Source organism: Diaphorina citri, unplaced genomic scaffold (genome assembly GCF_000475195.1).
Source record: "Diaphorina citri unplaced genomic scaffold, Diaci psyllid genome assembly version 1.1 scaffold2211, whole genome shotgun sequence".
NCBI lineage: Eukaryota > Metazoa > Arthropoda > Insecta > Hemiptera > Psyllidae > Diaphorina > Diaphorina citri.
The window spans coordinates 26127-44328 of NW_007379636.1; the positions used below are offsets into that span (position 1 = coordinate 26127).

General features: G+C 42.0%; 2 protein-coding genes across 3 annotated transcripts in view; one reads left to right on the top strand and one right to left on the bottom strand.

Annotated features, from left to right (window-relative positions):
* The window catches only part of LOC103518493 (protein FAM49B-like), an 8679-nt gene extending 7554 nt beyond the window's left edge, over window positions 1–1125 (top strand). The window contains exon 5 of the mRNA XM_026830273.1: window positions 974–1125. Coding sequence (XP_026686074.1) covers window positions 974–1125 — 152 coding nt within the window. The remainder of the gene's footprint in view (window positions 1–973) is intronic.
* A 5166-nt stretch (window positions 1126–6291) lies between these two features.
* Window positions 6292–16790, bottom strand: LOC113471262 (peroxisomal acyl-coenzyme A oxidase 3-like). Of its 2 annotated transcripts, XM_026830270.1 has the most exons (8): window positions 12640–12757; window positions 12417–12579; window positions 11284–11397; window positions 10637–10757; window positions 9650–9895; window positions 8869–9023; window positions 7965–8142; window positions 6292–6505 (listed from the first exon to the last, which is right to left on the bottom strand). In XM_026830270.1, the coding sequence occupies exons 1-8, from the start codon at window positions 12753–12755 to the stop codon at window positions 6297–6299; spliced, it is 1302 nt and encodes a 433-aa protein (XP_026686071.1). In that variant the 5' UTR covers window positions 12756–12757; the 3' UTR covers window positions 6292–6296. The 2 variants fall into 2 exon arrangements, with proteins under 2 accessions (XP_026686071.1, XP_026686072.1); XM_026830271.1 differs by lacking the exons at window positions 12417–12579; window positions 12640–12757 and adding an exon at window positions 16513–16790.
* Window positions 16791–18202: the final 1412 nt, after the last annotated feature.

Genomic DNA, 18202 nt, shown 5'->3' on the forward strand with positions numbered 1-18202 from the left:
TTTCCCAATATCTCAATAATCCTAAAATCCAATGTTTACCTACCATGCTGGCACCGGTCGCTATGTGCATTATATTACATAGCTACTCATTTTCCTCACGAGGCTGAGTGGGCCCCGCAACAGCCAGTCACGGAATCAATCATTTGCATGATACAAAATTTCTTGACCCCGCCGGGAATCGAACCCGGGTCTCCCGCGTGCAAGGCGAGCGCAGTGACCACTACGCCATGGGAGCTGACCGAATAAAATTCCTCAAGCACAGAGATTTCCAACTGGCCACAAATCACTCGTAGTGGGAAATCCCTGCATTAGTAGTCCCATTAAAGACCCCATGGGCTAGCCTAATTAGCTTGGTTGGTAGTGCGTCTGCCCTGTAAGCGCTAGGTCGCAGCTTCGATTTCCGCCTGGGGCGGATTTCATCCTAAACGGATAATGTTTGTTCTTGGAACGGCTGAATTTCTTCTATCCTGTCTTCCTTCTCTCTTCGATTTCGGGACGATAAGACCTCCATTGTTACCTTCAGTTCCCTCTATCAAATCTCTTTAAAGATGGATAACCTGTTTTTGCCTTGCTTTCCTTAGAGCGAAAAGTTAATTCGTCCGCTTTTATTTTTTGATAAGACCTTAGGTTTAACAGTTACGAGTTCCCTGTCAAGCACAAAATATGAGAATACTGACCAATTTATTAAAATATAGTTTCTTTGGGACCTTTGTACAATTGGGGGCAACCCAAATATATTAATAAAATTTGGGGCAAATATTAATAAAATATAATAAGGAATTTTAATTGTGTTAACCATAAATGCTTTCACAAATGTCGTTCCCTGCTCAATGCTCTACGCTAACTTTTATGACTCGACTTGGACTCGAACCACCAACCTCCAGATCCGAAGTCCACCGCGCTAACCACTACACCACTGAGGTTGGTTAATGAAATAAAAAATAAAATAAAAAAAAAATCTGCTTTATTTCAGAGTCGATTGTACCAAAGATTCTCCTACAGTTGTGTTCAGGGCCAGAACCTCCTGCTCAACATTTAGACACACAACAGGCCCTGGTCAAACAGTTTGCTGAAATACTCGAGTTTGTACTCAAATTTGATGAGTATAAGGTAAGTAAGAAATAGCCTAATTAGATAGGAGAGTCAGCTCCCATGGCGTAGTGGTCACTGCACTCGCCTTGCACGCGGGAGACCCGGGTTCGATTCCCGGCGGGGTCAAGAAATTCTAGATAGGAGGTAGCCTGCCTTCCTTCCTTTAAAAAAAAAAAAAATAATAAAAAAATATTTATTTAAAAAAAAGAGCTTTGATAGAGGGAACTGTAGCTGCTAAGATCTTATCGCCCCGAAATCGAAGAGAGAAGGAAGACAGGATAGGAGAAAGCCAGCCGTTCCGAGAACGAACATTATCCCCCGTTTAGGGTAACATCCGCCCCGGACGGGAATCGAACCCTCGGAATAACTATGTAGGTAGGTATAATTATTTTTATTAGGTGCTTAGTTGCTCAATCGAATATAATTAACACCTTATCACTTAGTACCAGTATCAGATATTTATATACCTTTTACAAATCGAATTTCAGATTATCAGTCGATTTGATTACCTCTAGTCCTGTGTGTGTGTGACTGTGGGTGTTGTTGTTGATTTTAAGAGTTTTGTGCGTAAAAAAATAAGTGTAATTTGAAAGGAAAAAAAAACCATCAAGTTCCAAAAAAGTAAGTAGGTACCTACCTACCTTCTTAGTTTGGCTATTGGTGTTTTTTCTCCTATCGGGTCTGTTTTTTATTATTATTATTATTATTATTATTTTATTATTTTTTTTTATATACCTACCTACTATACTGTTTTTGATGGAGGGGGACACTTTTTTAACTGGGAAATCTGGATCCCTGTGCATTCGGCCCTTATTCTATTCACTTCTCCCACCCTTCTGATCTGATCTTTATTATTTTATTAAACAAATATTGTGAGAGTGTAGTGAGTCGAAAAAAAACTTATTGAACTACTCAGTTAATGTGTCGTATCCCAACTACCTATAGTTAGGATCTGACCCATTGAAAAGAGTAGTTCTTTTTATAACTGACTCACTCCCATTGCACATCTCTACTGCAGGTTGTAGTTATACGCAGGGCTAGGCTTAAAAAAAAGAAGAAATTTCATCAGTTAATGCTTTTTTTTCTTTTCTTTTTTTTTTTTCAAATTAAAGGAATTTTTAATTGTGTTAAGCATACTTAAATGCTTGCCACAAATATCGTTCCCCAATGATTAGATTATTACACCTAGATAAATTTTATGACTTGACTTGGACTCGAACCACCAACCTCCAGATCCAAAGTAAAACGCGTTCACCAGTGCACTACTGAGGTTGGTGGTCTCTTCAAATTACGTACATTGATCCCATGGGCAATATAAACTTAGCCCCTTGACAAATGGAGTGTGTCTGAAGGCATGCGATGACGAAAAAGTCAATTTTTATCTTTGATTTTATTTCTAGCCTAGCCTACCCTATCCTAGCCTGTGTATAATTACAACCTCAGACGTTGGTGGTCTCTTCAAATTACGTACATTGATCCCAAGGGCAATATAAACTCAGCCCCTTGACAAATGGAGTGTGCCTGAAGGCATGCGATGACGAAAAAATCAATTTTTATCTTTGATTTTATTTCTAGCCTAGCCTACCCTATCCTAGCCTCTGTATAATTACAACCTCAGAGATATTCGATTCTCGTTTTTCGTTTTTATAATTTATTTAATTTTTCTTGTGTTCATTTATATCAAACGTTTATTTTTCATTTTACTACGAAGATATTATTTTTTATGTCAGAAATAAAAAGGAAAAAATATATTATGATCAAACTTCATGAATGAAAGTTGTTTATTAAATGTTTTTGTTTTCACAAGATTATTGCTTCTCTACTCCAGGTCCCAAGTAAAAGGGTATAAACTTGCGAGCCTAGTTATTTTGGAAGCGCCCCTGCCTTGTAAGTGCTAGGTCGCGGGTTCGATTCCTGTCCGGGGCGAACTTTATCCCAAACAGATGAGGTTCGTTCTGGGAACGGCTGGCTCCCTCCTATACTGTCTTTGTTCTCTCTTCGGTTTCCGGAGGATATGGCATCTTTGGTTACAGTTTCCCCTATCAAACAACTTGGGGGAAAAGTTTGAAAAAGAGGAGAAAAATGAAAAACAGCGATGTTCGATCATTACCCTTACTGCTTGGTTGTATTATTTTAATTTATGTTACAAGTTAATTTTAAATAATTTACAGCATATACAAAGTAAATTTTTTTTAAGAGGTTTGACAGAGGGAACTGTAACTGCTATGGTCTTATCGTCCCGAAAATCGAAGAGAGAAGGAAGACAGAATAGGAGAAAGCCAGCCGTTCCGAGAACGAACATTATCCCATCAGGATAAAATCAAAGAGAGAAGGAAGACAGGATAGGAGAAAGCCAGCCGTTCCGAGAACAAACATTATCCCATCAGGATAAAATCCGCCCGGGCGGGAATCGAGGATAGGAGAAAGCCAGCCGTTCCGAGAACGAACATTATCCCATCAGGATAAAATCCGCCTCGGGCGGGAATCGAGCCCAGTGGCCTAGCGCTTACAAGGCAGACGCACTACCAACTAAGCTAGCTAGGCTGGCTGAACCTTAACTTAATTTATGCCGACCGCCTAGCGCTTACAAGGCAGACGCACTACCAACTAAGCTAACTAGGCTGGCTACAAAGTACAAAAGAAGCACAAATAAAGAGATAGAGGTCTGTGGAGTGTGGGATTACCAAGAACCTCCTTACTAATTCTGTCGACGCGATGTGTCAAGTATAAATTTTCTTTTTACTCGGTATACTTACTTGATACATTGAGATCTTGGAAACTTGCGAGTTTAACCCTCTCATCCGGCTGTGTCAAATAATAGTAGGAATTCATCGGACTGTCTATCCTGGCGGAATTGGGGTGTATGGGTCTGTTATTTGGTATACTTACTTGATACATTGAGATCTTGGAAACTTGCGAGTTTAACGCTTTCATCCGGCTGTGTCAAATAATAGTAGGAATTCATCGGACTGTCTATCCTGGCCGAATTGGGGTGTATGGGTCCGTTATTTGGGCCACTGGCCGCTACTCAGTTAAAGTACCTCTTCGATTGTCCTCACGAAGCTAAGTGCATAGTATTCTAAGAAGAGGCCCAAAAAAACTGCCGGGAATCGAACCCGGGACCCTCGGTTTGCCAGCCTAGTTCCACTTCGGCCACGGAGGCTCATAGATTGTCCCAAGCATGGCCTTCCATTCCTGATCAGTTATCCTCACGAGGCTGAGTGCACCCCATAATTCAAACACAGGGCTGAAAAGAAAAAACTGCCGGGAATCGAACCCGGGACCCTCGGTTTGCCAGCCTAGTTCCACTTCGGCCACGAAGGCTCTTAGATTGTCCCAAGCATGGCCTTCCATTCCTGATCAGTTATCCTCACGAGGCTGAGTGCACCCCATAATTCAAACACAGGGCTGAAAAAACGTCGCCTCCGCCGGGAATCGGACCCAGGAGCTCCGGGACTTACAAATTGCTTTTCCCAAGCATCGCTTTCCATTCCGGATCTATCTCAAAAGTGGCTGGATATTGATAGAACAGGGTGTCTACCAAAATGGATAAAATTCCCTGACTTTTCCCGGTTTTCCAGTCCAATTTTTCAAAATTTCCAGTCTCTTTCTCCAAGATTTTCCACCCTATTCCCACTGCGCCGCAGCCGATTTTTTTTTCTCAATGTTCTCAAGCCTGTTAAATTTCTTCAATCTTTTTTTCATCCGACTAGGGTAAGGTCTTGAGTCCTCCACTTGCACCATGAAATAACTGCGCCGCAGGCCAAATTTTTTCACGATAAATGACCTTTGACCAAGATAATGACCTCAAGTCTACTACAGCCATTTCTCTTTGATCTGCCTTTGGGCCCCTAATAGGTATTTACTATAAGTGAACTGGCATTTCTTTTAGAATATAACAGCGCCTCAGGCGAAATTTTTTTAACATTTCGGTTTAAAATTTTCAGAAATTCAGTCTCATCGAAATCCTAATCTTCAGCTCCGCAGGAAATTTTTTTTAAAAAGCATGAACCTGAAGTTTGTCATTATACTTATACAGTAATATACAGTCTACACATTCACATATCCTGGGGGGATGAAGATTAACCCAAAAAAGGGGGAAATGAGCAGCGCCGCAGGCGAAATTTTTGAAAATTGTGAGCTACAATTTATAGAAACCGGAATTAACGAAATTGAAATTTTTATGGCCACAGGCGAAAATTTTGGTCTCTAATTTTAAAAAACTGAGTTATCAGAAACACAAAATTTTGGCGCCGCAGGCGAATTTTTTTGGAGATTTTGGTCTACAATAGTAAGAGAAGCAGACTTGTCAAAGGTGTAATCTTCAGGGCCGCAGGCGAAACTTTTCAGTAAGTATGTAATCTGTTCGTTTCAAGATGCCTTCAACCCTTCAAATTCCGGAAAATTATGTTGGAACAGAAAACAATTTTCACAAAAAAAGTTGGAACAGAAAAGAGTTTTAAAGGCGTGTTCATACATAGTCGACGGCCGTCGATGAATGTGGATCAACGTCGATCGACTGTGTTTGGACACACCTCAACAGTTGATTGTCGATCTGGCGATGTATTGAAGTCTTTTTCAAGCGCTCCCTTGAGCTGTTTCTCACATAAATTCGGCCCTTGAGGAATCCAATCAGCGCCGCAGGCGAAATTTTTGAGAGATTATATGTTGCCCCTTCATGGTTGCATACTTTTTTAATTGAAATCTTTCTTTGTCCTTTTTTAGGCTTTGAAAAATTCCCTGACTTTTTTTGATTTTTGGCACTTTTTCGTGAAATTCCCTGATTTTCCAGTCTCCATGAAATTCCCTGACTTTTCCCGGTTTTCCAGTCTGGTAGACACCCTGTAGAAGGCTGACTGAAGTTCTTTATACACAAGCCCCCATTACTACTCACGAGGCTGAGTGCACCCCATATTTCATACAGGGCCGCAAAAACTTCGACTCCACCGGGAATCGAACCCAGGACCTCCAGACTCAAGATCAAACCTGGAGTCTCACAAATTGCTCTTCCCAAGCATGGCTTTCCATTCCGGATCTATCTCAAAAGTGGCTGGATATTGATAGAAACCTGACTGAAGTTCTTTATACACAAGACCTGATCACTACGAGGCTGAGTGCACCCCAGGGCCGCAAAAACTTCGTCTCCGCCGGGAATCGAACCCAGGACCTCCAGACTCAAGATCAAACCTGGGACCTCTGGTGTCTCACAAATTGCTCTTCCCAAGCATCGCTTTCCATTCCGGATCGATCTCAAAAGTGGCTGGATATTGATAGAAGGCTGACTGAAGTTCCTTATACACAAGACCTGAGGATGAGCCTAGAATCGAGTTGACTATGAAATCTGGAGGAGCTTCTACCTCTATGAGAGAGAGGATGTTGGGTTTCAGTTTTCTGCACAAGTGAAGGACGCTGTCTGTAAATAAGAAAAAATAAAGCTTATGGATAACTGTAATATAGCTTCTTGATTATGGATAACTTGGGGGAAAAAATGTGCATGGTTTTCATGGTATTTAGGCAAGGCTTTCAAGATGAAGAGCGGAATAAATGAAGATTTACGGAATTTTTATTTTTTTTTTACTTCTAACTTCTAGATCCCGAGATAAATAGGTAACTAAAATCGATGTGAAAAATACTGGTGAATTGAAAAATACAGGCAATGAGCACAAATATCTTTTTTTTAATGGAAAGCGCTACGTTGCAGGTTCGATTCCCGGGGCGAACTTTATCCTGAAGAGATAAGATTCGTTCTCGGAACGACCAGCTTTTTGCTATCCTATCCTCTTTCTCTTTTCGATTTGGGGACGATAAGACCTTGGCAGTTACAGTTTAGAGGGAACTATGTAACTGCTAAGGTTTTATCGTCCCTAAATCGGAGAGAAGGAAGACAGGATAGGAGAAAGCCAGCCGTTCCGAGAACGAACATCCGTTCAGGAATCAAATCCCTCAAAAATAAAAATAATGAATTACCTTGGATTAGTTTGACAGGTTCACCACTAGTGAAATATTCGCTCTCATATAGATAGGGTAAGTATTTCTCCAAACTCCATACTGAATACAGTAGACACAGTTCAGTCAGTACTAACTTGACAAGAGTTCCTACCTACACCTATGACTTACGACTGTTTTAATAGTAATGAATTACCTTGGATTAGTTTGACAGGTTCACCACTAGTGAAATATTCGCTTTCGTACAGATAGGGTAAATATTTCTCCAAACTCCATACTGAATACAGTAGACACAGTTCAGTCAGTACTAACTTGACAAGAGTTCCTACCTACAAACGATAAGAGTTCAACAGTTACAGTTCCCTCTATCAAAAAATCCCGATTTGGTAAACCCTGCCTATATTGAACTACTAATGGACTCCAACTACATATCGCAAAAATTGAGTTTTTTTTTTAAGAGGACCGAGGGAACTGTAATTGCTATGGTCTTATCGTCCCGAAATCGAAGAGAGAAGGAAGACAGGATAGGAGAAAGCCAGCCGTTCCGGGAACGAACATTATCCGATCAGGATAAAATCCACCCCGGGCGGGAATCGAACCCGCGGCCTAGCGCTTACAAGGCAGACGCACTACCAACTAAGCTAACTAGGCTGGCTAACCATCGATTCTTGGAAGCTTCATTATTATACGCAGCCAAAGAGAAGATCGCTGTATTGTAAAATGTTGGAAAAAAAAAAATCGATTCAATTCTTACCCGTTATCCAATCCATTCATCCCAATCTTGTCCCCCATGTCCCCAATAATCAGTCCCGGATACGGGGTGGCACTGGCCGGGTTTCTAATAGGCACCAGGAATGCATGCACCCCCTCACATTCCCCACTGGGTAGGATTAACTGAGCGTAAACAGGTAATAGTAATGAATTACCTTGAATTAGTTTGACAGGTTCACCACTAGTGAAATATTCGCTCTCATATAGATAGGGTAAATATTTCTCCAAACTCCATACTGAATACAGTAGACACAGTTCAGTCAGTACTAACTTGAGGGGAGTTGACGTTTCTCTGGATGCCAGCTTGGTCCAGAATGTTTCAATGACATATCTCTGTGAAATAAATCAAGAAATCAAAGAGGAAATCAACCAGCCTAGTTTAGCTTGCTTGGTGGCGCGTCTGCCTTGCAAGCGCTAGGCCGCGGGTTCGATTCCCGCCCGGGGCGGATTTTATCCTAAACAATTAATGTTCATTCTCGGAACGGATGGCTTTCTCCTATCCTGTCCTTTTCTCTTCGATTTCGGGACGATAAAACCTCCGTTTTTACAGTTCTCTTTATCAAACCTCTTCGTTGCTTACTTCAGTGATCCATGAGGAAGTGCTATCGCCGAGAGCTAAATATATCTCATTTTTCAAATTAATTCCCTTGGGGCGGATTTTATCCTGAACAGATGAGTGTCGTTCTCGGAACGGCTGGCTTTCTCCTATCCCGTCTTCCTTCTCTCTTCGATTTCGAGACGATAAGACCTTCTTTGTTACAGTTTTATTTAACAAACCTCTTGAAAAAGCACTATTATAGCAGCCTCGGTGGTGTAATGGTCAAGGCGCTCGCCTGGTAAACAGCAGAGCGTGGGTTCAATCCCAGCCGAGGTATGGAATTTTATCCTCATATAATTTGAGAATTTGACAACAATAATAGTAGTACTGCTGGAGTAAAGGGACTTTTCAGTCCTATGCGAGCAGTATAAATAAGCACTATTATTATTATTTTTCTTCTCTAGCTTTAAAAGTTAGAAGTTACTTCGTTCGACCACTTATTCATTTGATTTCCAACTTACTTCGCTATACACAAGGGCCAGTGTTCGCGCCACATACACTTGTGATTCGTTATGGGCAGTGAACTTATCCAGTCCTTTACTCAGATTAGTTTCATACGTGGCAATGGTTTTCCTGATCAGATATCGCACTAGGAATGAGTAGATGGAGAGAATGTCTGAAACCAAGAACAGTTTGATTAAGCAACTTCATTAGAAGAAAACAATCCTGTCTAACTGGGGGACGTTATACATTGAGTAAAACTCCCAGTTTCAGAAAGTGAAGACATCGTGTAATTTCGTGAACCTGCTGCTACTACAACATACATTGAGTAGACCAGCTTAGTCTGGCTGGGTGACTTTAAACAGGGAGTATACCAGCCTGAAATTTCCCTTGTTAGAGAAGGTTGACTGCGAAAGGTATCCACTCGTAAAATTTTGTAGTCAAAACTAAATCAGCCCAAGAGTGATCATCCTAGGGCTGATTGAAGGCTGACGACCGACCCCGTCTGAACACGGGAAAAAGTGAAGAAAAAGAGGAGGAGGAGATCTGATTGGAGATTTTTATTAATAGATAATTTTTGGCGACATTGGGGTGTATGGGTCCGTTATTTAGGATATTTTGTTACTTACTTTTTACATTGAGATCTTGGAAACTTGCGAGTTTAACCCTTTCATCCGGCTGTGTCAAATAATAGTAGGAATTCATCGGACTGTCTATCCTGGCCGAATTGGGGTGTATGGGTCCGTTATTTGGGCTGGGTCCGACATTGGGGTGTATGGGTCCGTTATTTGGTATACTTACTTGATACATTGAGATCTTGGAAACTTGCGAGTTTAACCCTTTCATCCGGCTGTGTCAAATAATAGTAGGAATTCATCGGACTGTCTATCCTGGCCGAATTGGGGTGTATGGGTCCGACATTTGGGCCCCCATGGGTTTTGTATATGTAGGTTAGGAACTTGCTCGTCTGTTGGGTTAGAACGTTGTTGTCTCCTTCTAGAGTCACCATGGAGTCGTTGTCTTCTTTGATTTCACCTAAAGCCGAAGCTGAGGAAAAAAAATTAAAAGATATTTAATAGATGGTTTTTTTTCTCGAGGTTTGACAGAAGGAACTGTAACTGCTAAGGTGTCATCGTCCCGAAATCGAAGAGAAGAGGATAGAGAAAGCCAGCCGTTCCGGGAACGAACCTTATCCACTCAGGATAAAATTCGCCCCGGGCGGGAAACCGCGGCCTAGCGCTTATAAGGCAGACGCACTACCTTCCAAGCTACCTAGGCTGGCAAACGAATTCATCGGACTGTCTATCCTGGCCGAATTGGGGTGTATGGGTCCGACATTTGGGCCCCCATGGGTTTTGTATATGTAGGTTAGGAACTTGCTCGTCTGTTGGGTTAGAACGTTGTTGTCTCCTTCTAGAGTCACCATGGAGTCGTTGTCTTCTTTGATTTCACCTAATGCCGAAGCTGAGGAAAAAAAATAAAAGATATTTACTAGATGGTTTTCTTTCTCGAGGTTTGACAGAAGGAACTGTAACTGCTAAGGTCTCATCGTCCCGAAATCGAAGAGAGGAGGATAGAGAAAGCCAGCCGTTCCGGGAACGAACCTTATCCCTTCAGGATAAAATTCGCCCCGGGCGGGAAACCGCGGCCTAGCGCTTATAAGGCAGACGCACTACCTTCCAAGCTACCTAGGCTGGCAAATTAGGAAATTTAAATTCCAGCCAAAGAGCAAGGCCATTCACCCTCTGAAAATCCTACAAAAGAAACAAATTATAGGGAGGATCTTACCATAAAGATAGCCATGACCGCCACATGCCTCTCTACATTCCTGAACTCCTGCTACTGCTAACCAAGTAAGGAGAGGTTTGAAACCAGACATTAAAATGTGCCACTCTGTGATCAACTCTGACTAAAAACAAGAAAGAAAGAACATTGTTAGTTAGTAAGTTACTATAGCAGTTATAAAGGAGGGTAAAATCTTAGCAGTTATAAGGTAGGGTAAAATCTTAGCAGTTATAAATGAGGGTAAAATCTTAGCAGTTATAAAGGAGGGTAAAATCTTAGCAGTTATAAAGGAGGGTAAAATCTTAGCAGTTATAAAGGAGGGTAGGTGAGGAGAGGTTTGAACCCAGACATTAAAATGTGCCACTCTGTGATCAACTCTGACTGAAAACAAGAAAGAAAGAACATTGTTAGTTAGTAAGTTACTATAGCAGTTATAAAGGAGGGTAAAATCTTAGCAGTTATAAAGTAGGGTAAAATCTTAGCAGTTATAAAGGAGGGTAAAATCTTAGCAGTTATAAAGGAGGGTAAAATCTTAGCAGTTATAAAGGAGGGTAAAATCTTAGCAGTTATAAAGAGTTATAAAGGAGGGTAAAATCTTAGCAGTTATAAAGTGATGTCAAAACTCTTGGAAAAAAGGGTTCGTGACTTACACAGTCTTCTGACTCGGCCATTGCATTGTTAATATCACTCAATGCGTTAGTGACGGAATACAGGGTGGTCTTGTAAACGTATATCGCCGCTACGTACGGGAACAAACGGACTTGCTGAAACACACAGTAGATTTATTTTTAGACAATTATTTATTTATTTAAAGGAGTTTTAACAATAAAGTCCTACCTACCTCCGGAGATATACATATTATTTGTTTCGCTTTTGCTGGGTCAAATCGCCGCTACGTACGGGAACAAACGGACTTGCTGAAACACACAGTAGATTTATTTTTAGACAGTTATTTATTTATTTAAAGGAGTTTTAACAATAAAGTCCTACCTACCTCCGGAGATATACATATTATTTGTTTCGCTTTTGCTGGGTCATCTTGTCTGGTATTCGATTTTACCCTAATCTCAATTTAGGGATCAAGAGGAAGAACGGACTAAGCCACACACACACACACACACACACACACACACACACACACACACACACACACACACACACACACACACACACACACACACACACACACACACACACACACACACACACACACACACACACACACACACACACACACACACACACACACACACACACACACACACACACACACACACACACACACACACACCTCGTTTCGAGATATTAGGAGTTAAAGTCTAGGAGTTGCACACGAATATTATAGATTATAGGGTGAACAGGGTTTCTAATAACTTCTAAACTGCATCTCAATATTGCTATAGTTCCTTTTTATTATCTTTTTAACACCACTAAGGTTAGGTTAATTTTAGATATTATTATTTTATTTTTTTCTCCTTCTTTTTCTTTTCTAACTGACGTTGTACAATTGTATTCATTGAAATGTTGTATTTTTAATGCTATATTATGTACAATAAAAATAAATTGAATTGAATTGAATTGAATCCACTGCTTGTGGATAGAGTTCGTTTCAGACTGTGGGTTAGTGCAAAAAAACTGAAAAACATCGGATTTTGTGGGTCAGTCCGTTCTTCCACTTAGCCCTTCAAATCTAGTAAAAAAGAGAGAACAGCCGTTCCGACAACAAACCTCATCGGTTCGGGATGAAATCCGCCCCCGGCCGGGGATCGAACCCACGACTCACCTGCGTCTGATACTCGATCACACTCGTCTCCTCTCCCTCCCGATCTTCCCCGAACTGCTTCCTCACAGTCGAGTATCGCACCGCTATCAAGGTAGCTTTGAGCAGGTTCCCCCACGTGCAGCCCAGCACACACCACCGGCCCAAAAAGAGGGGGATGAGCGAGGAAGCGAACCACGTGCAGCCCAGCACACACCACCTGCCCAAAAAGAGGGGGATGAGCGAGGAAGCGAAGCGCAGGCCGGGGTCGGGGATGAGGGAGGAGTAGTCGCCCTGAGGGGAGACGGAGGAAAAGCGCGCGAGCAGTGAGCAGCGCGGGACCCAATAGTGGGAGAACATCATGAACCTGTATGGGGGAGAGAGGAAGCAATAAACAAAAGTTAAAAGTAAAGTTAAATGAAATTGATAAACTATTTTATTTTTATTTTTTTTATGTGGTCTGTGTCGTATCATGCCCATCTCGTATTGTGTCCCTCATGAGATGGGCAATAAGAGACACAATAGCCAGCCTAGTTAGCTTTGTTGGTAGCGTGTCTGCCTTGTAAACGCTAGGCCAACTATTATTGTGGTCGAATTCTCAAATTATATTGAGGATAAAATTCCATACCTCGGCTGGGATTGAACCCACGCCCTCACTGCTAAGGTCTTATCGTCCCGATATCGAAGAAGGATAATAATAATAATAATAGGTAGTGCTTATTTATACTGCTCGCATAGGACTGAAAAGTCCCTTTACTCCAGCAGTAGGCTATTATATACTATTATTGTGGTCAAAGTCTCAAATTATATTGAGGATAAAATTCCATACCTTCGCTGGGATTGAACCCAAGCCCTCCTGTTTACTAGGCGAGCGCCTTGACCACTACACCATCACCGAGGCAGGATGACAGGATAGGAGAAAGCCAGCCGTTCCGAGAACGAACATTATCCCATCAGGATAAATAAATCGAATACCAGACAAGATGTGACAAGCCAAGATGAATAATTGGGGCACGGTTAGCCGAGTGGTTACGCGCTTGTTTGCCATGCAGAAGGTCCTGGATTCGATCCCCACCATCGACGAAAGTTTGTACTCGTTTTTCGATTGCAAATATTTCAACGGGTTACTTTCTGGTGTTCTCGTGTTGACCCAGCACCTAAATGGGAAGAAATTTGTACTCGTTTTTCGATTGCAAATATTTCAACGGGTTACTTTCAGGTGTTCTCGTGTTAACCAGCACCTAAATGGGAAGTATTGTGTCTCTTCTCGCCCATCTAATGAGGAACACACTATGGGATGAGCATGCTACGACACAGACTACAAGCGTCTAATGTAGCAGTTGTTTCATTGCTACGAAATAAAAACGGCGGTGAAAACACTTATCTTTTTTTTGAGCTACTGACTTGGCGGGGAACTTTTTACAACGAAGAGGTTTTTTTGGGGGGATTTCATTACTTTTTGTTGTAGATACCTATAGAACTTTCCCCAAATATAAAGACAGAGGGTTTGAGACAACACTCCAAAACGGGCTAGTTTTCAGAAAATAACATTTAATGAGATCTATTATATCTCTAGGTACATTTTACAAAACCACTATTTTATGATTATGAATTTGAATACCTATGCCTTATAACAGTACTTCTCAAACTGTGTGCCGCGCGGACAGCTTTGAGAAGCACTGCCTTGTAGCCTTCTAATAAAAAAAAGGGTAAATATTTTACCTTCATTTTGGTGACCTCCTCTTCTTCAACAAATCTCTTCATTTCCTGAACATCGAAGGTTTTCCTATAGTTTTCAGAAAATAACATTTAATGAGATCTATTTTATGATTATGAATTTGAATACCTATGCCTTATAACAGTACTTCTCAAAATGTGTGCCGCGCGGACAGCTTTGAGAAGCACTGCCTTGTAGCCTTCTAATAAAAAAAGGTAAATATTTTACCTTCATTTTTTGGTGACGCGAGCGCCTTGACCACAACACCACCGAGGCAATAAACAAAAGTTAAAAGTAGAGTTAATTGAAATTGATAAACTATTTTATTTTCATGTGGTCTATGTCGTATCATGCCCATCTCGTATTATGTCCCTTCCCTCATGAGATGGGCAATAAGAGACACAATAGCCAGCATAGTTAGCTTTGTTGGTAGCGTGTCTGCCTTGTAAGCGCTAGGCCGCTGGTTCGATTCCTGCCCGGGGTGGATTTTATCCTTTACAGATACGTTTTGTTCTCGGAAAGGCTGGCTTTCTCCTATCTTGTCCTCCTTCTATCTTCGATTTCGAGACGATAAGAGTTCAACAGTTACAGTTCCCTCTATCAAAAAGTCCCGATTTGGTAAACCCTGCCTATATTGAACTACTAATGGACTCCAACTACATATCGCAAAAATTGAGTTTTTTAAGAGGACCGAGGGAACTGTAACTGCTATGGTCTTATCGTCCCGAAATCGAAGAGAGAAGGAAGACAGGATAGGAGAAAGCCAGCCGTCGAGAACGAACATTATCCCATCAGGATAAAATCCGCCCCGGGCGGGTATCGAACCCGCGGCCTAGCGCTTACAAGGCAGACGCGCTACAAACTAAGCTAACTAGGCTGGCAAAAATTGAGTTTTAAAATAAATAAAATTAAATATTTGATAATATAAATTGGCATTGTAACCATCAATTCTTGGAAGCTTCATTATTATAAGCAGCCAAAGAGAAGATCGCTGTATTGTAAAATGTTTTTAAAAAAAAATCGATTCAATGGAGGAGTTGCAATTGGGAAAATATTATTAATAAAAGGTCGATTCCTATGTAAAAAGTTGTGAAAAATTCAAATCTGAGGTCAAAACTCCGAAAAAGTAACTTTAAAAGGACGAAAATTTAATTTTTAATTGCCGTTCTAATGAAAAAGTTCAAAGAGTTATGACGTCAGATTTCACGTCAAAATGCGCAGAAACGCTTGCGCACAAACAAACGAATCGGGAGTCATGAATTATGACGTCATCGCCTACGGGAGCGTATGCCGTGACGTCAAACTTCACGATTTACCGGTATTTTTTTAAATCGATTTATCTCGGTATCTAGAAGTCGTAGAAGAAAAAGACACACACACACACACACACACACACACACACACACACACACACACACACACACACACACACACACACACACACACACACACACACACACACACACACACACACACACACACACACACACACACACACACACACACACACACACACACACACACACACACACACACACACACACACACACACACACACACACACACACACACACACACACACACACACACACACACACACACACACACACACACACACACACACACACACACACACACACACACACACACACACACACACACACACACACACACACACACACACACACACACACACACACACACACACACACACACACACACACACACACACACACACACACACACACACACACACACACACACACACACACACACACACACACACACACACACACACACACACACACACACACACACACACACACACACACACACACACACACACACACACACACACACACACACACACACACACACACACACACACACACACACACACACACACACACACACACACACACACACACACACACACACACACACACACACACACACACACACACACACACACACACACACACACACACACACACACACACACACACACACACACACACACACACACACACACACACACACACACACACACACACACACACACACACACACACACACACACACACACACACACACACCTCGTTTCGAGATATTAGGAGTTAAAGTCTAGGAGTTTCACACGAATGTTATAGGGTGAACGGGGTTTCTAATAACTTCTAAACTACATCTCAATATTGCTATATAGTTCCACTGCTTGTGGATAGAGTTTGTTTCAGACTGTGGGTCAGTGCAAAAAACTGAAAAACATCGGATTTTGTGGGTTCGTCCGTTCTTCCACTTAGCCTTTCAAATCTAGTAAAAAAGAGAGAACAGCCGTTACGACAACAAACCTCATCAGTTCGGGATGAAATCCGCCCCCGGCCGGGTATCGAACCCACGACTCACCTGCGTCTGATATTCGATCACACTCGTTTCCCTTCCCTCCCGATCTTCCCCGAACTGCTTCCTCACAGTCGAGTATCGCACCGCTATCAAGGTAGCTTTGAGCAGGTTCCCCCACGTGCAGCCCAGCACACACCACCTGCCCAAAAAGAGGGGGATGAGCGAGGAAGCGAAGCGCAGGCCGGGGTCGGGGATGAGGGAGGAGTAGTCGCCCTGAGGGGAGACGGAGGAAAAGCGCGCGAGCAGTGAGCAGCGCGGGACCCAATAGTGGGAGAACATCATGAACCTGTATGGGGGAGAGAGGAAGCAAAAAACAAAAGTTAAAAGTACAGTTAATTGAAATTGATAAACTATTTTATTTTTTATTTTTCATGTGGTCTATGTCGTAGCATGCCCCCCATCTCGTATTGTGTCCTTCATGAGATGGGCAATACGAGACACAATAGCCAGCCTAGTTAGCTTTGTTAGTAGCGTGTCTGCCTTGTAAGCGCTAGGCCGCTGGTTCGATTCCTGCCCGGGGTGGATTTTATCCTTTACAGATACGTTTTGTTCTCGTAGAGTAAAATCTTAGCAGTTATAAAGGAGGGTAAAATCTTAGCAGTTATAAAGTGATGTCAAAACTCTTGGAAAAAAAGGTTCGTGACTTACACAGTCTTCTGACTCGGCCATTGCATTGTTAATATCACTCAATGCGTTAGTGACGGAATACAGGGTGGTCTTGTAGGAGTTTCACACGAATGTTATAGGGTGAACGGGGTTTCTAATAACTTCTAAACTACATCTCAATATTGCTATATAGTTCCACTGCTTGTGGATAGAGTTTGTTTCAGACTGTGGGTCAGTGCAAAAAACTGAAAAACATCGGATTTTGTGGGTTCGTCCGTTCTTCCACTTAGCCTTTCAAATCTAGTAAAAAAGAGAGAACAGCCGTTCCGACAACAAACCTCATCAGTTCGGGATGAAATCCGCCCCCGGCCGGGTATCGAACCCACGACTCACCTGCGTCTGATATTCGATCACACTCGTTTCCCTTCCCTCCCGATCTTCCCCGAACTGCTTCCTCACAGTCGAGTATCGCACCGCTATCAAGGTAGCTTTGAGCAGGTTCCCCCACGTGCAGAAAAAATCATATAAAACTCACGACAAAATGGGAACGGGCCTCAAAAAGAGAAAGAACAGCCGTAGCCGTTCTGACAACAAACCACATCAGTTCGGGATGAAATCCGCCCCCGGCCGGGGATCGAACCCACGACTCACCTGCGTCTGATACTCGATCACACTCGTCTCCTCTCCCTCCCGATCTTCCCCGAACTGCTTCCTCACAGTCGAGTATCGCACCGCTATCAAGGTAGCTTTGAGCAGGTTCCCCCACGTGCAGAGTGAGGAGAGGTTTGAACCCAGACATTAAAATGTGCCATTCTGTGATCAACTCTGACTGAAAACAAGAAAGAAAGAACATTGTTAGTTAGTAAGTTACTATAGCAGTTATAAAGGAGGGTAAAATCTTAGCAGTTATAAGGTAGGGTAAAATCTTAGCAGTTATAAAGGAGGGTAAAATCTTAGCAGTTATAAAGTAGGGTAAAATCTTAGCAGTTATAAAGAGTTATAAAGGAGGGTAAAAAATAGAATAGAATAGAATAGAATAGAATATACCTTGTTTATCCTGCCAGAATGAGACTGAAAAGTCCCTTTA